At 33.8% G+C, this 24,334-nt stretch overlaps 1 protein-coding gene and 1 long non-coding RNA gene across 3 annotated transcripts; one reads left to right on the forward strand and one right to left on the reverse strand.

The window, feature by feature from the left end:
* Positions 1-679: 679 nt before the first annotated feature.
* On the reverse strand, positions 680-6,802 carry LOC133878630 (serine/arginine-rich splicing factor SC35-like). Of its 2 annotated transcripts, none has more exons than XR_009901939.1 (3): positions 6,571-6,802; positions 6,401-6,479; positions 680-967 (listed from the first exon to the last, which is right to left on the reverse strand). XR_009901939.1 is itself a non-coding variant. In XM_062317206.1 (3 exons), the coding sequence occupies exons 1-3, from the start codon at positions 6,647-6,649 to the stop codon at positions 833-835; spliced, it is 258 nt and encodes an 85-aa protein (XP_062173190.1). In that variant the 5' UTR covers positions 6,650-6,802; the 3' UTR covers positions 680-832. The 2 variants fall into 2 exon arrangements, 1 of the variants encoding a protein (XP_062173190.1); XM_062317206.1 differs by having other exon boundaries at positions 680-932.
* An 8,850-nt stretch (positions 6,803-15,652) lies between these two features.
* On the forward strand, positions 15,653-16,447 carry LOC133877235 (uncharacterized). The gene is made up of 3 exons (XR_009901704.1): positions 15,653-16,063; positions 16,151-16,212; positions 16,313-16,447. It is a non-coding gene; the product is annotated as an uncharacterized LOC133877235 (long non-coding RNA).
* Positions 16,448-24,334: the final 7,887 nt, after the last annotated feature.

Genomic DNA, 24,334 nt, shown 5'->3' on the forward strand with positions numbered 1-24,334 from the left:
ATAGTGATTTTTAAATATGTAATTTAAAAATGTAGTTAAGTGTTTAGTAAAATTACAGTTTAGTATTTAAAATCATATATTTTTAAATACATTATCTTGCTTACAATTGAAAACACAGATTTTTTTTACATTTTCAAATCAAAATTTTTTAAAAATGCACTATCAAAGGATACATGTTTTTTTTTTTTTAACAGTTTAATGCTCGGTTTGTTTTGACGTAAAATGTTTTCCGTCGTAAATTATTTTCAATGAAATCGTTTTTCAGAAAAAAAAAAAAAAAAAAAAAAAAAAATTATAAATATTTTTCAGCGTTTAGCTCGTACGAATCACCAATGTCGAAAAATCATCGGTGACGAGATTCCGTCACTGGCCGGCAGAATTCCGGCCACTTTCACCAGATTCTGACTACTGTTACTAGATTCCGGCTAGTTTCGTTGAATTCTAACAACGGTGGCTGGATTCCAACAATGGTCGCTGGATTCCAGTTAGTGCCGTCGGATTTCGGCAATTGTATACAAAAATAAGGGGATCTTCAGCGGTAGATTCGAGTTACCAACAAACCCTAATATCCGGCGGTGTCGGATTTCTACGAACGTGGGTGCAAGAATGAAGAACTTAAATCCAAAAAACAATTTACGATTTTAAAAACCGTAAATCGTTTTCCAAAAATTAAAGAGACTTTTACGGTCAAACTAAAAATGGTTTTCGTTGACTATTATTTTGAGTTGCATCAAACACCGAAAAATATAAAAAATATTTTCTAAAAAATAATTTAGACCCAAACAAATGGAGCATAAAATCACACTTCTGATCTAAAATCCCAGTCAATGTCTCACTTCAAACAGCACGTTATGCAACATTTCCGTTGAAAATGCCTCACTTCAAACAGCATTTGATTACGCATCTCCAGTAAAAGAGGAAAGACTCGTCTCCTATTGCAATATTTATTCCTTTTCATTTCAATTCACTAAAACATGAAAAACTAAAAAGATAATTAAGTCACATAATACAAATCCAGAAAGGTAAAATAAAATGTAATTCAACCACTAACTTTTCTTAATGATAAAATTTAACACGTAAGATATTTAACTTTGATGGGAAGTACTTTTTGTGGAGATAGGAATCATTCGTTTCAAAAGTTTTCTATAAAATCATATGAATTTAATCATCTAATCTTATCTAATCAGTGTTCTTATGAAATAACAACAAAGCAAAAGATAAACAAACTAAACTGAAAACTAGCATCTAAGAAGGACCTAGCATACCAATCTTTAACTAGATTTTGACCAAAGAAGATGGGGATGAGCTCAACTAGTTAGGGAATTTGTTTTTTCACTTTTTTTTTCCTAATCAATTTGGGTTTTTACATCAAATGGGGGAAGTAATTCTCTTTGAATGAATTGGATAAGAGATATGCTATTTGGTATATGCAGTCTTTCTCATTTACTTCTCCGTTGATGGCGTATTGTCAATTCACTTTTAGATCAATCTCAATTAAAAAGAAAAGAAAAAGTTAATGGTAGATTAACAATCCCACAAGCGAAAAAAGATGAGAGAATGACAAGATAATACAAAATAATATTTCTTATTGAAAAAAGGGATATGCTATTTGGTATTATGCTGTCCTTCTCTAGTCATTCTCCTATCCTTCTTTATTGACGTTGCATTGTCAATCCACCTTTAGATTAATCTTAATTAAAAAAAAAAAAATCAAATCAAATGGTGGATTGACAATGCCATATCAACATAGAAGAATGAAAAAATAACAAAAGAATACATAATAGCATTTCTCAATAGAAAAAGAGATGATATTTGGTATTTCGTTGTCCGTTGGAGGTGAAAAGATTCTTTATTGAAATTGTATTTAGTTAGAACCATGCATGAAAGTGCATTTGTTGTCCAAACAGCTCTCAAAGTAAAAAAAAAAAAAAAAAAAAATCTAGGAAATTCTTTCTCATTGTTTGTACATAATTTGCACTCCTCAGTATTGAGACTTTTATTTTTTATTTTTTTTAAAAAAAAAATTATAAAAATGATCTTTTTATACACATATTTTTTTTATATATATTTTGTGTACATCTCTGTTTTAAATCAACTATTAAATTTATAGGATCACATGGGGAGTCCAATAAATCAAATGATTAATTTTTTTTTAAAAAAAGATATACATAAAATATATAAAAAAATATATGTATATCATGTCTCCATGAAATTATCTATTTCACTAGGACTTGCCTCACTCCCCCTATTTCCGTGCATCTCTAATGTGGTATTATATAGTCTTGGTCATACTAACTAAATATTTCATCATTGACTTCAACCACTCTAATAAAATTAGGAACTATCGTGCATGCTAAAATAATGAACATTTTTCACTTTAATTAAAAAAAAAAACCATTTATGTTTGTAGAGTGTTGATATGAATATTAAAACTTTTACTATTCTTAGGAATGGACATAGTAATCTAAGTAGCACTTATTGTCATCCACTAATCAATTAAATTTCACTATCAAATTTAGTTTCTTAAAACTTATCATGTGGCACTCTTATAAAATGCCACATGAGTTTATAAAATATTAGAATATCCTAAATAGTTTCCATATCCGGAAGGAAAAGTCAGGCAAGCTCTTATTATTATTATTATTATTATTATTATTATTATTATTTTATTTCTTAGTGAGACTCTTTGACCCTAGAGCTATTCACCCCACCCCACTTAAACCTGGAAATTAACATGGTGTGGGACCACTCAAGCCAGGGACGGAGCCCGCCATTGTTATAGGGAGGGGCCAATTTTTTTTATTTTTTTTTAATCCTTATATTAGAATAGGAAGATCAAAGTATAAATAAAACAACATATTATATTTAAATATTAAATTAATATATAAAACATTTAATTTTATATATATATATATATATATATATTTGTTCTCATCGGTTGAGGCTTTAGGTTTCTACTCACTTAACTTACAACCAGGAATAAATCAAAACTCGAAAACTTTTCAAGTAGATAGAAACATCGTAGATGTGTTGTTTTTGTTAAATCACACATTTACTTAATATTTTTAACACTCACTTTATGTAAAATATTTAATCAAAATGAGAATTTTAGAACGAGGATTTGAATTTATGACATATGTTCTGATTTCATATTAAATTATTAGTTATTCAATAAGCTTAAACTAAAAAAAAAAAAAGAAAAAATTAATTAATTAATGTTTGAACAGTTTTAGCAATGACATAATATATGTACCCAAAATACTTGTTTGGCAAATGAAAGTCAAAATACTAAAATCCTTTCTCACATGCCTACTTGATTGGGAAAATAAAGACACATGAAGATGTATATAGTTCACTCTGATGCAAACTTCTCTCTATTTTAAAGAGATTTTGTCATACTGCACAGATTAATTTATTCTTTATTAAGCAAAATAATGATGAAATGGAAAGAAAGAGCAAAGCAGGAAACAATAGTAATTGAGAGAGAAGACGGAGAGGCCCACAAGATTTTTTTTTTTTTTTTTGCTTTTTCGAAGCCCTTTCAGTCGGCATTGCACCATTTAACTGTCTCTTTTTAACTTTAAAAACAAACTATATTTTTCAAATTTCAAAAACGATGTGTTTTGAGCTTTATTAAAACTGTGCATTTTGACAAAAAATTAAAATAGTCATCTTCTTCTACCTTTCTTTTGACCTACTCCTTAACCCTAAAACCATAAATAGAAACTGACAGTTGGAAGGGGAAAAAAAATTGACAAAGATAAAAAAATTTGGAGTGTGAGGGGGTGTAGGGCCAAAAAAAAAAAAAGATTGGGTAGGGGCCAGTTAAGGCCTACCGGCCGCCTCCCAGCTCCGTCACTGACTGAAGCACCAGTGGGACTTGCCAAGCTCGAACCTACAACCTCGGACTCTCAAGGTGATAGGAACAAGGGCTTCCTGCCATTAGGCCACCACCCTTGGTGGTAAGTCAAGCATGCTCTTCAAATGTGAAATTTAACCTACCAAAACATCTTTCAATTATGGGTGTACAATCGTGCAGTTATTATCTGCTACCCATGTAACTACTATTATAGGCGGTTGAAAAAATTGTTAACCACTTAATGAGGAGAGGTTTGCAGTTTTAGGGTTGGCAGATGCGTTTAATAACTGCTAACAACCTACACTTATATATATATATAACAATAATATACAAAATGGAGTCATTTCGGTGTGTTTGATATAGGGTTTTCATTTTAAGTTTAATGCAATTGATCTTTATTCATAATAATAGTAATAATATTACTATTATTATTGAGCTTTATTAGATTTTGAAGCCTTTTACATGTTTAAAAAAATGTCCAAAATCATCTAAAACATGCCCTAAAAAGAAGTTCAAGGAATGTACAAAACACCAAAATAGGTTCATTTCTAAAAAGCGGTTATTCGGTGTGGTTATAAGTTTAAATAACCGCTAACTGATGATTATTTTAAAAATAATAACCGCCTAAGCAGGAACAGTTGCGGTTACAAAAATTCAATAACCACCTAAGACAACAACTGCAACCAGTTGTTCCCCACTTTTCAATGATGTTTCTCAAGGAAGAGTATGCACGGTTGTATATATAGCTCATCCCTAATAAGCGGCCTTCCCAGCCACTCCAAAATCAAACAAATGATTATGAGACCCCGTTTCCTTCTAAGTAATGCTAAAAGTCGCTCTTTTGTCCCTCAAAAAATGATGTGGCTTTTAAAATCACCATTGAGCTTTCGATTGATCAATATCGAATTTTTGATTAAGTGGTGATTTTAAAAGTTATATCATTCTTGGAGGGACACAAGAGTAACAAAATGATGATTTCTAGAATTACTCTTTTCTTCTATGGTACTAAAAAATAATTCCTATTTGGATTATAATATTTTACTAAAGTATAACAAACATTACCATCACATTAAATAGAGGAAAAATTAGACAAAAACAAATCAATTGAAAAGGTCTGAGTATCGTGTTTTACCCGTCCGAGCCATATGAAAATTTGGCTGCCTATCCCAATATAATAAGGGAAGATTCTAAATTCAAAAAACATAATAGAGATCGAATGGTTTCTAGCCAAAAGAAAAGCCCCTGCCTTTCTATACCTTGTCCTCTTTTATGGGGCTATCTCTTACCATATAACATTTTATAGGGGTCTCAATATATTATTATATTATGTGAAATAATATCTGTCCCAACAAAATTTATAAATTTTTAAGATAAATGATTTAACTCTTTAGTGTTAAAATCTCTCGAGCAAAAACCTAAAAAGTAATGAAGGCTCAAAGATCGCACCTAATGTACAAGTCAAGCTTGAAAGCTTTAATTGTTAAAGATTTACTTTCTTTTGCATAAATTGAGAAAATTTGAGCAAATATAAAGTATTTATTTACTGTATACGTTGAGCCCAAATCCCTTCAACACGAGTCACACACCAAATTTCAGATTTTGAAAAGAGAAATAATACACATATTCAGTTTTACATTCTTTAACGTAGTAGTAAAAATTATCATTAGATTTAAAATTAAATTGTGATTCATCTAAAATTTAATAATAATTTTTACTTGCACATCAGAAAGTATGAACTTGCAAATGTAGGAGTGAGAGTGTTTATAACTTTTTTTTTTTTTTTAGAAAAAGTGATTCTATTCCGTAGATTCATATACAATTACCATACAACTAGATGACAGTAAAAATCAGCCAGTAGATCTGCACTTTTTTTTTTTTTTACGAGTTTTGATCAAAGAATTGATCTTTATTGCAACATCATCCAGTTATACAAAAATTTACAAAATATCATTATTTTTTAGAAATTAAAGCCTAAAAACCTAGGATTAACAAGTTGGGGTTGGAGAATAATATCCTACAACATAAGTTTAGTATTATTATATTTAAGTTTTTGGTAATATTATATTTGAATTTCTTTGTCTAATTAATGGACCTTAACATTTAAATGTATATATTGAATGGGAAATGGACTCTTGATGGTATGGCTTCACACAAGTATCCACTATTCAGGATGCAAGTTGCGAGTGCTTATTTGACCAATATGTGGGGGTGTAAATTTCGGAGCGAGTTCGATTATTGGGCAATAACTGGAAATCGGCTCCGAAGTCCCCGGTTATTGAATTTCAGTACTTAGAATCGAAACCCCGGTTAACCGGTTTTTACCCAATTATCCGGACCGAGTAAAAAAAAAACCAAACAGGAACCAAAATTCGAATGCCATTCATTTCCCACATTTTCTCACCAGCCAAACAGTAAAGAAACAACAAAAGCAAGCAAAAACGTATAAAGCAAAGCATAGAAAGTTACAGATCAAGCGGATCGGAGGGACCAAATTAAAAACAGAAACTACTACAAGTGAGTGCGTGTGAGAGAAAGAGTGACCTTTGGTCTCTAGGGATAAAGACGTCGATGACCTTGCCGTACTTGTCGAAGAGAGGGAAGAGATCATCTGCAGTGGTTCCTAGAAAAAGAACAAAAGCAAGCATTAGGGGATTGAGAGAGGAAGGGGGAGGGGACGATTGAAAATTAACGAGGACGAAAGGGGTAAATACGGAAAGTGATGTTTAGGACAAGGAGGGAGTAGGTGTCTCTGATGTTTGGAGGGCCAGATTTCCCAAAGTGCGACATCATGCCGCTGCAAGTGCGGATGAGTGAGAGAGAGCGAGCGAGAAGAGAGGAGAAGAAGCGGCTAAGGTTTCATTCTTTCGAATTTGAGTCTCTAGACCCAAATTGATGCGAAATTGGTTGGCAGTGGGCTGTGGGTCTCTAGACCATTCTTCACAAAAGAAATGATTTTTCACTAGAGACCATGCAATATATATTGGACATGGTATTGGACCGTGCAGTGGCCAGCCCATGTTCATGTCCAATATATATATAGGCCCAGAATAACACATATTATATATATATATATATATACACCCGAAGCCGGTTTCCCGGTTCTCCGGTTACCCGAAGCCAGTTTTCCGGCTGGTTATAACCGGTCCGGATTTACACCCTTACCAATATGCAGTCAAACTTTTGCATTACATTGTTCGAAGCTATTATTATCATTATCTTATTATTAAATTTAAATGTTATTTTGAGCAATTGTTCCCATTTTTTTTAAAGTACTTTAAATATTATCTCTTAGAGTCAAAATACCATGGTGCATTGGGATATTTTTTTAAGATTAAATATACAATTTAAAAATTGTTGAATTTAAAAGGATAAAATAGATAAAGTGACGATAGATTGAATACATTTATCTTATTATTAAATTTAAATGTTATTTTGAGCAATTGTTCCCATTTTTTTTTAAAATACTTTAAATATTATCTCTTAGAGTCAAAATACCATGGTGCATTGGGATATTTTTTTAAGATTAAATATACAATTTAAAAATTGTTGAATTTAAAAGGATAAAATAGATAAAGTGACGATAGATTGAATACATTTATTAACTATCTAATTTATGATAAAGCCTCTTAGCACTTTCAAAAGACTGGGCAGGCAATAAAATAGTTTTTTTTTCTTTTCATTTTTTTCATTTTTTTTTAGCCAGGCAATAAAGTAGTTAGATATGAGGGATAAGATCTAGATTTTGATGATCGGTGGCGACTCCACATAAGCCCCAGTATTGCATGAATATGCAGGCTTATAATTACATTTTATTCATTAATGGGGCGTTGGCATCAGTTCAACGAGTTTCAACCAAAAAATTAAAAATAAAAAATAAAAATAAAAATTATCTGATTATGCGTCTAATGACAAGTAATTGTTTTATTATTATAATTGAGTATCTATTTTAATTTACAAATCCATAATCTATGCATATTTGCTAGTGCTTTTCTACAAACTTGGGAATCAAACTAACATAATTGGTTGATAATGAAATTCCTTTGCATCCTATAAATTTGGGTTAGAGCAGCTCACCTCCAATTGAGAGCCTCGAGCTTCCTGCCATGTGTAAACAAATTTATGTCATATCTGAAAAGGGATTGGAATCCAACCCCAATGCACAAAACACCCAATATGCAGTAATTACAATTAATAAAATTATGCAACAATCAAACATCACACATCTACAACACAAAATTTTGTTGACGAAATAAAAATCAAAGGAACACATAAAGATAAAATCACATATCAAGGGTTTGAAGTAGTCAAACCCTATAATATAGAAGATTAAAATACAGGTTAAGTAAACTTACAATCTATGTAAAATATTTAGACAATCGCTATGAACAACAAGTTTCTCACTTGCCTTTACTCCAGCTCCTTGTTGGTTAGTAAAATATTTTGATTGAGCTGTAAAGAATGGAAAACGTTTGACCATTGATTTTATTTGACTGTTGGTATTTTAGTAAGCTTTATAAAGCATGGTTTGATGTCCACCCTTGTTTTTCCATTTTGTAAAGATATTAAATAAATAAGTAAATAAAAACAATTGCTTTACGTTTTGTTTTTACAATTGGTGATATTGGATAAATATTTTCCAGTATCAACAATAATATTTTTCAACCAATTATTTGTTTACAATTTATTTATTTAATCGTTAATTTTCAGATTTACTTTATTTCAGTTCTACAAGAATTTTGTGCACCATCCAAAAAAAAAAAAAAAATGATGATGCTATTTTCAGTATAAACTAAGTTCCCAATAAGCATTTTGATAACTTCATCTTTGACTTCCAACCTATTTTTAGCATGTGTTTTATATGTTTCAAAGTGAATTCGTTTTAGGCCAAAAATAAAATAATTGTTAATTTTCATATTGATTTTAATTTTATTTCTACAAGAGTTTTGTGCATCATCCAAAGATTTATTTCCAACAGCTTATATGAAACTTGGCTCATTCGAATTGCAAAAAACCCTATCTAAAATAAAACATCTACCGTATATAGTGGTTTAATTTCCAATCTCACATACATTGGTTAGTGAGTAGTTCTCATTCATTTTCTTCCTTCTTTCCATGGCAAAAGTTTTATGAAAGAGACAAAGCCCTAAAGCTTTGGATAGCCTTCCTTTAGCAACATTCTCTTTTTTTCTTGTCTCTTTCCCCGCCCACCAAGCATACAAACCTTGCTCTTGGGAGAGTAATCCTCGGCATGTACTTCCCTAGTACCATCTCCCCCTCTCCCTTGCAATATTTCAATTCTCCTCATCTTTTCTCTTCATTATGTATACTTTTTTCCCTACATTGTCTCTTCTTGATATTTCTTCACACAACTCGGTTAGGCGGTTGTGGTATCCCATTCTTTTGACTTTTGTTGTAGTTCAACCTGGTTACCTTTTTGTGTTTGGAGTCCGTATAATTAGATATAATTAGGCAGTATTACCCGATAGAAAATGCAGTTAGACTGTCATTGAAGCGAAGTCCAAGATTCATGGAGATCGAAGTACCAGTCAACGACGATATTTTGCTATATGGAACCTCATACGGAAGGAAGTGTACGCCGCCGCAATATTGGGACGAAGTGGACAAAAACTACTAGAATCTACCACATACGAGAAGATGTCAATAAATGACAAGAATCGACAATGACTCAGAGTCGTCAGAGGAGCTATACCAATGTGAGAGGACCAAAAAAAAAAAAAAAAAACCTACATAAATGCGAGCCGACGAGAATTGGAGTTCGAAGTCTTCACGCTTCTTACCCATTAAAAACAACTTTTGATATGAGTCATTTGGCAAAGGAGTATGTGGAGGAGATTGTACAGTTGCACAGTGTACTAGTGTCGATCATCTCAGATCGTAACCCACGCATTACCTCTCGATATTGGAATTGACTGCAGGATGCAATAAGGACGAAGTTAAAATTTCGTACGGCGTTCCGCCCTCAGACGGACGAACAATTGGAAAGAACGATCTAGACATTGGAAGACATGATGAGAGCTTTCAAGGGTAGCTGGAGTCAATATATTCCTTGATAGAAGTTGCCTACAACAATAATAGCTACCAAGCAAGCATCAAGATGGCACCATACGAAGCCCTCTACGGGAGAAGGTGCCGATCACCACTCTATTGGGACGAGGTTGGAGAACGACAATTGACGGGGCCAGAATTAATCCAAGAAACTGCAAGGAAGATTACCCTAATCAAACAGAGACTGACAGAGGCTCAGAACCGGCAAAAGAGCTACGCGGATCATCAACGAAGAGATTTAGAGTTCTCAAATGGAGATAAAGTATTTCTGAAGGTAACACCAATGAAACGAGTGACCCGTTTTGGGAAGAGAAGTAAGCTGAACCTTCGATACATCGGACCCTACGAGATCTTGGATCGAGTTGGCCCTTTAGCATGTCGCTTAGCATTGCCGCTATATTTGTCTGGAGTGCACAATGTTTTCCACGTATTGGCATTACGAAAATATGTCGCAGACCCCTCACACGTGTTGGAGGCTGAAACGATTCCCATACGAAAAAAAAAAAAAAAAAAAAATTGTCATACGAGGAGGTACCCATGAAGATCATTGATAAGAAAGAGAACGAATTACGCCGGAGACGGATTCCAATGGTCAAAGTACTGTGGAGTAACCACCAAATCGCCAGAGAAAGCTTCGTGGGAATTGGAAGAGACTATGCGTGACAAATATCCGCATTTGTTTGCCTAGTAACCGAATAAGGAAGTTGAAGTAGATAAAACTAACTTTGGATGTAATAAATTACGCAGAGTTACCGAAATTTTTTTTTTCTCTCCCCCTTCCTTTTGTATTTACTGGAATGGAATATGGCTAATTGTTAACTATCCGATTAACATGTGCAATAACAATCTCAGGGCGTACACCAGACGAACCAAAGCGCACGGTCCTAGTTCCCGACCACGTCAGGCATGGGACCGATTTATTAAGGAGTTGAAGAACATACTAAGTAGAATGCGCCCTACCTTTGAGGAAATTCTGTATGCTCCGCCTATCAACAAGGACGAGATGAGGACTTTGCGTTGGGAGGAACAAATAAAAATCCTAGGCGATGATGACATTGACGAAGGGAGTACACGTTGCTCTGACTTTAGCTTTGAGGAAGGCCCGATATGGGTACCAGAAGAAGAAGAAGCCGATCCAGAGGAGGGACCCCCTCCTCGAGTACTACTCAGAAGAAGATATGTACGTCTACGTATCACAGGATAAAGTGGACGTTGTAGGCGGACCTGAGTACGACTCCGATACCTCAGGTACCTTTCGTAGCTACTATTATAGTTGAGTACTGAATTTCGAGGACGAAATTCTTATAAGGAGGGGGAGATTGTAATAACCCCGACTCCCTTTCGAGGGTAAAATAGTCTTTTATTACCTATGAGAATGGATGACTGGACAAAATAATAAAAACATGATATTTTATATATAATACTTTATGTTTTATTAAATACCGCTTTTATATTTTGCCAAATACCTTCTTTTACATTTAAAAATAAAAATTTATTAATATTGAATGCCTCTTTTACACAACAATTTATAGTAATATTTTATACCTAATTTTTTTGTCTTACATGTAAAAGTCTAATTGCCAAAAACCCTAGTGGTCCCAAGTAAGAAAACCCTAGACTTACAAATACACCTCTTATGTGTGAGCCTCTCTTCTCATCCCACAAAATTTTAGAAGCCGTCTCTCTCTCCCTCTTTCACAAAATTTATGGTTTTCCCCCACTTCTACCTTTCACGGTAGACCGCACGAGGTAACCTCCTGTTCTCTTCTTTCCTTTTCCTTTTGCTATAGCCGTGGGTCATGAACCATGGGTTGTCCTTGTTTATTATTGATTGTATATTTATTTTCTTCCTTACTCTTCTTTTCATGTACTAGACTAGGAGTAAGTTTTGTTGTTCTTTCTTCTTCACCCAAGCCTTGGGATATTACTTTTTCCTCTCCTTCTCTTTTATGAGCAATGCACAGAATGCCTTGTACCTTTTTTTTCGTTGCCCTTCTAAAAACAATTGATTTTTGGGTTCTTTCAAGCCTTAAACGAAAAAGCATTATTTTGTCCCATAAATTTTTCTTTTTCGTTTCATTGCAGGAATTGTCCTAATTTTCCTTGTTCCTTCTTTCTTTTCGGACAGTGGTCTCCCCGCTTGATTTTTCGGCGACTTTAAAATTTTTCCTCTCTTTTCTTTTACTTTACCCTACCAGATTGTGTCCTATCCTTATGGTTTTGCTACAGCCATTTGTTATTTTATTATTTTTTTTAGTTGTCTTAAATCTGTTTCGCAAATAAGCCAAAACAGTTTAATTTAAGTATTTCAAACCTTCTTGTAAATTGCTTAAAATCATAGAGCCTTTAATAATTTATTTTGAGAATATGTATAATTTGTGACACCTAAGTTTATAAAAAAATCTACAGTCGCTAGCACGTGTTAATGCCTTCTTTTAATATATGTTAACATCTATATACAAAGCGTAAGGGACTGGTGTTGATAAGTCCTATTACATAGGGGTGAAAATAACCGCCCGCAATAACCGCTAACCGCCCATAACCGTTAACCGGATAACCGGATAACCGTTGAAACCGTCTAAAAACCGGTAACCGCCTTAAAAAGGCGGTTACCGGTTTTAAGAAAGCCGGTTACCGGTTATAACCGGTAACCGGCTTTCCTATATATATATATTTTTTTAAAAAATTTTTATATATAAAACGACGCCGTTTTGGTGTTAAACACCAAAACGGCGCCGTTTCATTCAACCTAACCCTACACTAGTACACTCACACTGCACTCACACTCACACTGCCCACTTTTCCGCCTCCTCGTCTCGCGCCCGACGCGCCGTCTCTCCTTTCTCCCGACTCTCGGTCTCTCGTCTCTCGCCGTCGTCGCCGAGTCGCCGTCTCACTACCTCTGTGTCTCAGCCTCTCAGTCGACGCCTCCTCGTCTCGCGCCGTCTCTCCTTTCTCCCGACTCTCGGTCTCTCGTCTCTCGCCGGCTCACTGTCTCTGTGTCTCAGCCTCTCAGTCGACACTCGTCTCACTCAACTCACTCGGTCACTCCTCACTCGGTCTCCACTGACTCTCCGAGCCTCCGAGGTACTTATTATTGTTTTCAATGTTTTGATTTGTTTTTGTTGTATCCTCATTTGTGTAATGACACATCTCAGTTTTCGAAACATAATAATGGTAAATTTCTGTGTTGGAGAATGGAGGTTGTATGTCCTTCCCTTTCACGGAAGATCTGCTAAATTTTGGATTCATGCTCACGGAAGATCTGCTAATTTTTTTTTTTTAATTTTTTTAATTTTTTTAATTTTTTTTTGTAATTCCCAGTCGACCCTGCTTGTTTTGATGTAATGAAGAATATAGACAAGTGGTCTTGTCTTAGTTTTTGGGACAATGTGGATCAAAACCTTTTCTTTTTCGTTTTGAAGGTAGTATATTCCCAGCCGGCCAGCAGCTGTACCAGTACCGGGCATTGCAGATTTGCAGTAGCCAGTGGCCCAGTAAGTCTATACACTTTGAGGGTTTCTTTTTTTTAAAAATAAATTATTTTTTATAATGTCATTTTGTACACATTTGATTCTACATGGTTTTGGAAGCACTTTGGGGGATTCATTAGATGGTCTGATGGGTCTTTTCTGTTGAATGATGCTTATGCCTTGAAGTGTGAGGATGGGAGGATTTGTTTATACATCTTATAGTGGCTCATTAAGGTTATGCTGTGAAATATTTTAATTAAAATCAGCTCTCTTCCATGTTCCAAACAATCTGAGTTCAATTCATTTTTCTGTCAGTTTTGTTTCAAACAATAAGATTCAAGTTATTAATCAATTCAACTGAATTTCGCAATGGAAAGGAGAAAGAAAAATAGAATTGTTTTCTTGCATTTTTAAACTAATTACTGGTTATTGGTTATTGGTTATTGATTATTGGTTCATTGATGATAAACTCGGGCTTCGATTGCTTTATGATCTAAATTTCGATTGCTTTATTTGAGATGATATTTCTTTTGTTTTGAGGTGTGATTCTTATTCCTTTTGGTTAAATAAATTTTATTGTTTATCTAATAACAGATGTCAGACATTTTGAGTGATGCAACCACCCCTATTATGGTAGATGGCAATTCTGAAACACCTTCCACTGCAAATATTGAAAGCCCCACACCTTCCAGTTCCCAACAGTCACAATGTAAAAAACCACCTGTGAATCAATCCATTGTGTGGAGTCACTTTAAAAAAGTGGAACCGATCGATAAGGAAAACCCTAAACCTATGTGCAACTATTGCAATAGGTTAATAGGGTGTCATTATAAGAGGAATGGCACTTCAGCCATGATGCACCACCTTACCTATAATTGCCCAGACTCTCCACTTAAGAAATCAAAAGATTCAAGACTACCCAAAAACCAAACAATGTTGCAAATGTCATTCAAGAAACCGGTAGAAGGTGGTAGTGGTAACCAAATTGGATTCATGAAGTATGATTCAAACAATATAAGAAATTTGATTGTTCGGTATTTCATCAAAAGTGAGCTGCCTTTTAGGCATGTGGAGAGTGATGGGTTTAGGGAATTGATAAATGGAATTGAACCTAGGTTCAAAGTGCCATGTCGTATCACTTTACAAAAAGATTGTTTGAAATTGTATGAAGAAGAAAAGCTTAGGTTGAGGACTTTTTTGAGCGGTAAAAGGGTATGAATCACTACCGATACATGGACATCCCTGCAAAATATAAACTACATGTGTGTTACCGCTAGCTTCATAGACTCTGATTGGACGATTCATAAAAAAATTCTCAAGTTTAACCAAATTCCCAATCATAGGGGTGAAACTATTGGAAGAATGATAGAGAGTGCATTGACTCAGTGGGGGATTGATAGTGTGTTCACTATTACAGTCGATAATGCCTCAGCCAATGATGTGGGGATTGAGTATATGAGAAAGAGGATGAAGAACAAGAGTCATACTGTTTTAGGAGGAGATTTTCTTCACATGCGTTGTGCCGCTCATATTTTAAACCTTGTTGTGCATGAAGGCTTGAAAGACTTAGGTGACTGTGTTACTAATATAAGGAACGCAGTGAGATATGTGAGGTCTTCACCGGAGAGGATGTCAAAGTTTAAAGAGTGTATAGAGCGGGAAAAAATTAAATGTAAAAACATGGTGTGTTTAGATGTTCCAACTAGATGGAACTCTACATATTTGATGTTGACCACTGCTGAGAAGTACCAAAGAGCTTTTGACCTATTGGGGGAGGATGAGCATAATCATTTTGTTGTTCCTCAACCTATTGATTGGGAAAATGCTAGGGCATTTGCGACATTTTTGCAAACTTTTTATGAAGCTACATTGAAGTTCTCTGGTTCAACTCATGTCACTTCCAATTCATATTTTTTGCAACTTTGTATTATTCAAAATACTTTGAATGATGGTTGTCTCAGTGAAGATGAGGTCTTGAGTTCTGTGAGTTTTAGTATGAAACAAAAATATGAAAAGTATTGGGGGATTATGGATATGATCAATTTAATGTTGTATGTTGGTTTTGTTCTTGATCCACGCAACAAGATGAAGGCGTTGGTGTTTTGGTTGAAAAAATGTAATGGCCCTATGTGGGCGGATCAAATAGAGGCAAAAGTGAGAGACCTCCTGAATCGTTTAATTGAGCAATACAATAAGTTTCATGGGAGGGGAGTAGGGGAGTCATCTAACATTGTTGAAGATACAAGAAGAGTAGATGTCAATCCTATTTGTGGTGATGGAGATAAAGAGACACAATATAGGAATATGTTTTCCCAACACCTTATCGCAGAGAATGACTTGGAATGTAGGTCGGATGTGGATCAATATTTGTTGGATGGGTGTGAAGCAAATATTATAGATTTTGACATCTTAAATTGGTGGAAGGTTAATACACCAAAATATCCTACTCTCGCAGCCATAGCTCGTGATGTATTGGCCATCCCTATTTCCACCGTTGCCTCTGAGTCTGCCTTTAGCAACGGAGGACGTGTATTGGATACCTTTAGGAGTTCATTGTCTCCGCTTACCGTTGAGGCCTTGATTTGCACACAAGACTGGTTGAAGAATCGCCCAATGATCTATGAGGAAGTGTTTCAGGACTTTATGGAAAGCTATGATGAACCTGGTAAATTTTTATGAATTAGTTATTTATAAATTCATTTCATTTACTTTTCATTATTTATTTATTTAACTCAAACTTTTTCTATTGTAGATGGGCCTAAGAATCAACATTCTCATTCAATGACGACTGACACATCTTATTCCTAGAGGAAGGTTATCATTTTTTGACTTGTCATTATATTTATATTACAATGCAATTGCTTAGTTTGTCAATTTTTTAAGTTTATAATATTTATTGTTGTTATCTCCACAGGATTTTGCTAGAAGACCGAATAGGAGTCGTGTTGTTATTTCCACAAGATGGTTTTGTTCTTGAGTGTGGACTTATGGACTGGATATGGTTTGATAATTGATGGGTGTGGGTGTGTGGACTTTTGGACTATTTGGATATGGTTTTTTTTTTTTTTATGTTGTGAATCAAACAATGTTGTGAGTGTTGGTGAGTGGACTTGTAGACTATGGACTATGGACTATGGATTATTTGAATATGGTTTGATTTTTTGATGTTGTGAATCAAACCATATTGTGAGTGTGGGTGAGTGGACTTGTAGACTATGGACTATTTGAATATGGTTTGATTTTTTGATGTTGTGAATCAATTCATATTGTGAGTGTGGGTGTGTGGACTATGAACTATTTGAATATGGTTTGATTTTTTGATATTGTGAATGTAGGGGTCTAAGACTCTAAGAGCCAAGAGGTGTGTTGATAATTGACTTGTGTTTTGAATATGGTGTGTCCACTTGTGTTTTGAATTTTTGATTTTATGTAAACGCATAAAATTGCATAATAGAAAACTAGTAAAAAAAAAAAGGTTCAAAACAAAACAGGTCTAATAGCTAAAAAAGAAAACAAAAGAACCAAGAAAAAAAAAAAAAAATTGAAAACCGGTTCCCGGTTATAACCGCCAACCGGCGGTTATTTGAAAACCGCCAACCGCCTAGGCGGTTGGCGGAGGCGGTTAGCATTTTTCGCTAACCGCCCAGCCGGTTACGGTTGCCGGTTTTGTCCAAAAACCGGCAACCGCAACCGGCTTTTCAGCCCTACTATTACATATATATTATGGAGTTATTTTAACAACCTATTATATTTTCGGTAATTTATACGTATATATATATATAATAAGGTCTGTCTTCACAGCACAATTTATTTTAACAACCTTTTTATTTTATTTTATTAACAACATGAAACTTCATCAACTTATACGACTACAATAGAAAATATTTCTTATAATATTTATCCTTATTGAATCCTATTTCTAATAATAAAAATATGTTATTTCCTATTTAATAGTTTAATTATTATACGATAAATGTCGTCGAACGTACCTCGGGAATCCATTCTCAATAGGCTAGCAAGACGAACTGTAGTAGTGTCTAGATATTTTCTAGTGGCAAGTGTGTAGTATTAATTTGTTGGAACCTGTATTCAGGTGACTAGCTAGCTGTCAAGGAAATTTCTTTGGTTGCATTCGAAGAGGTAAGGGATCCTCTACCCCTTCTCAAATTGTTTTATGTCATATTACTTTATCCTTTTATTAGTATATTTAAAATTAATTGTTCTTGTTCCGTATTTCAAATTATATTGATGCATGAATGACTGTTTTAAAAATAGTTGTGAGATAAAAGTTGTCGGTATAAATGTTATTCTTGAAATCACAGTTTTAAGTGAAGCTTTGGTTATAAAGAATTTTCTAATTATTAGTAAACTACTTAGTTAGTTCCCGAGACGGGAAATTACAGTTTTTTTTGTAATTAATGAGAAAAGGAGAGCAAAAAACCCTCCCTACACGTTGCCTCCAGAGTTATCAAAGGAATAAGAATAAATTTTGAGAATAAGATTTTTACAAATGAGGCACGTGTGTGTGGAGAAAATTATTATATTGGCCCCAGAGATATTCACAGAGATTTACAGAGTTTAAGCTCGGTACCGTTGCTTGGATTGAAGCGCAACCGCTCAAGGACTTATAGAAAGCGGATCCATCCCTATGTCATGCTAAGTGCACTTCAATTAATTAGCTGACGAGACAGGGCCTATGGCCACAGTTTACCTGCCTGAGGTCGCAGTAGACCGCGCAACCCTAGTACACAGGGCGTAATAGTGTACATGGGCCCTACATATGAGAAATTTATTTATCAACCAGTAATTTTATGTGTTAAGTAAAATGCCGAATTTTTATTTGTATTCTAAAAATTTAGATTTCAAGTGTATTTTAATAATTGTTTTAAAGAAAATGAAGTTAACTCAACCGTTTTATGGTTAAGGGTTACCTTACTGAGCATTTCTCGCTCACCCCTTATTTTGTTTTGTTTTCAGGATATGATCAGAAAGACCTAGGCGGCCGGGATGGGATCTAGGCTAGTAGTAGGACATTATTTTTCTGTTACCTTAATAAGTGCACTTGCACAATAAATCCAGTTCCTTTGCATTTCGATTATTGTATTAAACATTATTGCTCTCTTCGAAATAATCGTTTCCGCATTTATTGAAGCTCTGAGTTTTAAAATTTTTTTCTAGTAATTTGCTTAATTCAACATATTAGTTAGGTTACCTAGTAGACCTTATGAATCTTTGCGGTTTGGTGTTTGAAAATGGACGAACCTAATCCTTAGTGGTTTGGGGCGTTACAAATGAAGTATTTAACCCTAAAATGATTTATAGGCTTCACAAAGTCCAATAGAGGGAAAGCATCACTGGCTCTCAACCATGGCTCTCTTGGCACACAAAAGAGAGGCAAGGAAATTTCTCAAGAGGTAGTGAAGCTCTAGCTTCGTCCTAGACTCTCCAAATGACTCAAATTGCAACCTATTCTACTTGTAAGATTAGAAAAGATAACATCTGCAATGCTATCAAGGTTGACCCAATCCGAGAAAAATTGTCATAACTTTTGATATCCACATCCAATGAAGGCACACTTGGTAGAGTTGAAAAGCTGATTCAAAAATATTCAACTTTGTATTTCACAAGAGTTTTCAAATTCGGATGTTTACTATGTCAAAACAGGTTGACAAGATAGTGTAAACTCTGTGCAGCATAAAGACACCCAAAAATCCATCACGACAACCATTATGGTTTCATCGATAATTTTCTGACATACTCAAAACGCTAAAACACCCAGGTCACAAATCTCTCTAGAAGTCATTTCGTTAAGACGCCTAGGTGACGAAACTCTCTGGAAGTTCTTCAATGCCTTTAAAACATGGTCTGTAAGCACAACATAGTGACAAAATACCATAAAACACATAAAGACTTAACTTTTCACACCAAAGCACTTAGGTGATGAAAAAGTTTTACAACCCAACTTTTGATCACACATGATGCCAATTTCTAATGCCTAACAATCTCTCTCTTTGACCATTTGGTGGCAAAACTAAAATACATCATGGACAAAACAGTTATAAGTAAATAACAATTTACAACCCCAACCCCAACCTAACAAATCACTATTAAACTTTGGTTAATAGAATATGTTAATGTATATGTTATCTGGAAACACAACAAAACTCACTATGCACATTAAGATTTGGAAATAATATATATTATCAATATAGCAACACAAATCAATAGTAACCTATTACTTCACGTATTATCATTGATACAAATGTACATTGGCATGAATATAATTCATCATTAGTAATATATATAGTCATCACCATGACATGGTGTCAAAACAAATATCAAGTAAACAAGATAGATAATATCAGCCTCTAGTTAATTATTGTAGCATACAAGTGTAACACTCTCAAAATTAAATAATAATATTTACTTAACTTAGAATGTTATTCGCAGTAGTATCAACCAATTAACTGGTAATTAGCTTTTTCTAATACGCTAAACTAATCATCGAAGTATATTAAGGCATGAAGTGGCATAAATTGATTTGAAATTTCTAATAATATACATTTAAAACAGAATTATGTATCATTGATCATAGACTCAAAGATTCCAAACAGATATTACTATAAAATAACTAAGTTAACTAACAATTACCCAGCCTGACAATACGAGCCGTTCATTTGGCATCTTCATCACAGCCAATTTCTCACTCTACTGCCTGACAACCTGTTAATCTACAAAACACCAATGTGTTTTATGGTGGAAGATAAATAATTGTATATGTCCACAACTTGTTCAGCAAATTATTAAAAAGCCAATTATGCACTGAGTCTTAATTGACAAAATATAATCTCGAAATATTATACGTGAGTTTCACAAATATAACATATATCGTCTCTATTATTATGCAATTAAAATGTTGTTTATTTTGAAAAAGTGATGAAGCATAATTCCGATAACAATCATTGAGTGCAGAAAATCGTGTTATATATGTATATATTCATTTAATCATAACTATCATCCATATGGGCTATCCAAACTCTTAACCCCTTTTGGTAGGGTTAACACTGTCCTGAGGGACCTATAATACAACATTGGTGTTGTGGATATTGTATGCATACCGTCATATACTAGCAGCATAATCGAATCCGACTTCGGGTGGCCCACGCTACTAGTAAAGTTATAACCGTGACCTCATCCACACATGGTGCATCTGTCACAAAACAATCGTCGGATCCAAGGCTAAACATAAAAATAAATCTCTTTGACTATATGGTTAACCTGCATAGTAAGCCCAAGGTCATTGTTCCGCACGTACCGGTGTACCATGTCATATGATGCATTAATATTTATCGCCTTTTACATGCATACTTTTATAAACTCATCATTTTCTTTATCTTGTTATTCACCACTCATTTTCACAATAATCAAAAGTGTATTTCATGTGAGTTGTAAATATGCATGTTTGGTATACAAAATAATTATGCTAGGTGAGAAAAATAATAAGTATTTATGTGAGTTTATATTCACTTGAGTCGTAGGTTTTCGTTGGGTATTCTTCCGAGTATACTCCAACATCCCAATCTGAGAGAAGACTTGTCATTAGTCTCTAAACCTAAGCTAAACAAGTCATAAGCTTTAAATAGGCTCAAAACAGGTTCACTACCCGACTGTTGAATCTTCGGACAGGAGATTCAAACGTTTGGCCTAGATATCGAATGTTCGTCCAATGAAGACTCAAACGTTTGATGATGAACATAAACTTATTTTCGAACCTAAAAGCTATAAAACTATATCTAGGAGAGTCATAAAGTCTTAATATGATCCCTAACAGAGTCCTAAGCCACAATAACACCTCCATGCAGAACTTGGTACGTCAAACCTCATCAAACCGTTAATCTAGTATTAAAGCTAAAAACCACTAAAAATGTAAAGCTAGGTAAAATTACTTAACAAAACAGTAAGTAAACAACCTAATAACTTATACTAAAATGAACTAAGTTGAGAAAGGTTTTGGCTTTATTACTATATTAGTATTGGATTAGTAATTTGACGAGGTTTGACGTGCCAAGTTCTGCATTGAAGTATTATAATGTTTTAAAACCCTGTTAGGAGCCCTGTTAAGACTTTAGAACCTGTTTAGAAGTGGTTTGGTTTGGTTCTGGTTTGAAATTAAGTTTCTGCCCAGAACTGAACGTCCGATCCTCCCTGACTGAACAATCGAAGTCATTGTCGAACGTTTGATCCTTGTATCCCGAACGTTCGTGAGTCAAGAAGAAGACCTATTTTGAGCTTATTATATCATAAAACCAGTTTTAGCTCAGGATTACGAGTAATGATAGGTCTTTTCACAGATTTTGATGTTGTAGAGTCTTACGATATAAGTGAGTAAAAACTCATATGAATACTTGTTATTATTTTTCCCGTATGACGTGATTATTTTGTGTACCAAACATCCATATTTACAACTCACATTAAATATATTTTAGAGAAAACTTCATTTACCACCCCCGATCTTTCATCATTTTTGCAATCATACCCTTAAACTTTAAAAAGTGTCAATTTAGTGTATTCATCTTTCAATTTTTTTCAATTTCACCCCTCACTTAGGATTTTCGTTAAATCCAGTAAAAATTTCAAAAATACCCCTACTCTCTCTCTCTCTCTCTCTCTCTATATATATATATATTCTTCTTTTCTTTTTTTTTTTTTCAAATATTAAGGCATGGATATTTTTGTAAATTTCATTAAATCCTAACCAATGCCTAAATCCTTGTAATTTTTTTCTTTTTTTTTTTCCCTAAAAAAATGGGGTATTTTATGAATTTTAACACCCATTAGTTATGATTTAACAGAAAATCTTAACAAATAGATGAAATTGAAAAAAAAAATTGAAAGATGAATACACTAAATTGACACTTTTTAAAGTTTAACGATATCATTACAAAAGTGATGAAAGATTAAAGGTGATAAGTGAAATTTTCCTTATAATTTAAATTACAGTGAATTCTATATTTTGTGAAAATGAGTGATGAATAACGAAACAATGAAAATGATGAGTTTATAAAAGCATGCATGTAAAAGGTGTTAAATATTAAATTACATCGTATGACATAGTACACTGGTATGTGCGAAATAATGACCATGGACTTACTATTATACAAATTAACCCTATGGCCAAATAGGTTTATGATTATGTTATGATTGATCTTGGATCTAATGTTTGTTTTTTGATCGACGCATCATTTACTAATGGGGGTCATAGTTATGGCGTTGCCAGTAGCATGAGCGGCCCAAGGTCGGACTCGATCAGGCTACTAGTATAAAACGGTATGCGTACAATATCTGGAGAACCAATTTGTATTACAAGTCTCTCAGCATGGCCCCAACTCATCTGGGAATAGGTTAAAATACTGGGTAAACCATGTGGAATTGAACTATTACATGATTATCTTATTATATTATATACAATATCCATACTGTATTCATGACCATTTTGTCAAATGATGAATTATAATTGTACATTGTTGCATGTGATTTATATTTCTAAACATCTAAATTCACCATATGATAACATGTACATCAGATGTATTTATGCTCACTAATTCATGGACTTACACTTGTATCTTTTCCACTTATGAAACATGTGTTGTTTAATAGATAGTTATATTGATGATGATTCTCAAGTGATGTTTGGTACTTTTGGAGAGTGTGCTCAAGATCATCTTTGAAGAGCTAGATCCAGTGTGGTTGACCGAGATGTAGAGAGGTGGTAGTGATACCTGTTGTGACATGATCAAGATTATTTTTATGCTTTATCTTCTTAAGTGTAGGTTTTGAGATTGATGTTATGTTATGACTCATATTTGGTTCTGAAATCTTGTATTATACTTTGATGACTAGTCTTTTGACTGTACTTTTGGGAGATATGGCTATCTATGTTATGATACTTTAGTCTTGCTCTAGTTGTTCATATTGTGCTTTTGTATTTTAATTGCTATCTTTGTGTTATAATGGAAAAGTCTTCCAATCAGCCATTGAACGGTCAGGGTGTATTATCTAACGTTCGATGTACTATTGGACCAACGGTTTTAGAGTTTTAATTGAACGTTCGTATGTACTATCAAACGTTCGGGTCTAGGGCTACTATCAAATGTTCAGCTTCCCACTGGAATGTTCAGCATCGAGCACTCAATGTCTCACTTGAACGTTCGGTTTGCATATAAACTTTTAAAAGTTCAGAATCTCACACTTTACAAACTAAGAATCAATCTTAGCATTCTTAAGTTATAATTAGAGCATGCTTAATCCTAATTAATGTTCAAGGTATTATAGTGAAGCATACTAGTAATTGCAAAAAATTGCTGGCATAAGTAGTTGAATGCAATTAATCTGAAAGGCCAAAAGGGATAGTGCAGGAGGTAGAGTATGTGTGACATATAGCAAAATAATTGGAAGGTTTGGCTTTTGAAAATAAATGGACAGCTAGGATAAAGGTGGGAGATTGAACAACTTGAGGTGAAGGTTTTAGCGTAGCCTATTCATGATGTGAAACATTGAAGACACATAAGTAAAAAAATAATAAAAAATCAGATTATCTGGGATATATATCATTTGATCTTTCAAAAAGATAGATTCAAGAGTTTGATTGAGACAAATGTGTATATATTGATATGTATGTTTATTAAGTTATATTATATTTAATTTTTATATTAAATTATTTAGTATTATGTATATATTGATAGTATATAGGGTCTTAAAAACGATATATCATCATACCGTCTGATTGATACAAATGTCTCATATACTAGTTATATAGTTATATATCTGTATGATATATAATTATATACTTATGTACTTATATAGATAGTATAAACAAATATAACACATATGATAACTATAATTAAAATACTTGGTATACTAAATACTTAATAGGAAA

This window comes from Alnus glutinosa, chromosome 9, assembly GCF_958979055.1.
Source record: "Alnus glutinosa chromosome 9, dhAlnGlut1.1, whole genome shotgun sequence".
NCBI lineage: Eukaryota > Viridiplantae > Streptophyta > Magnoliopsida > Fagales > Betulaceae > Alnus > Alnus glutinosa.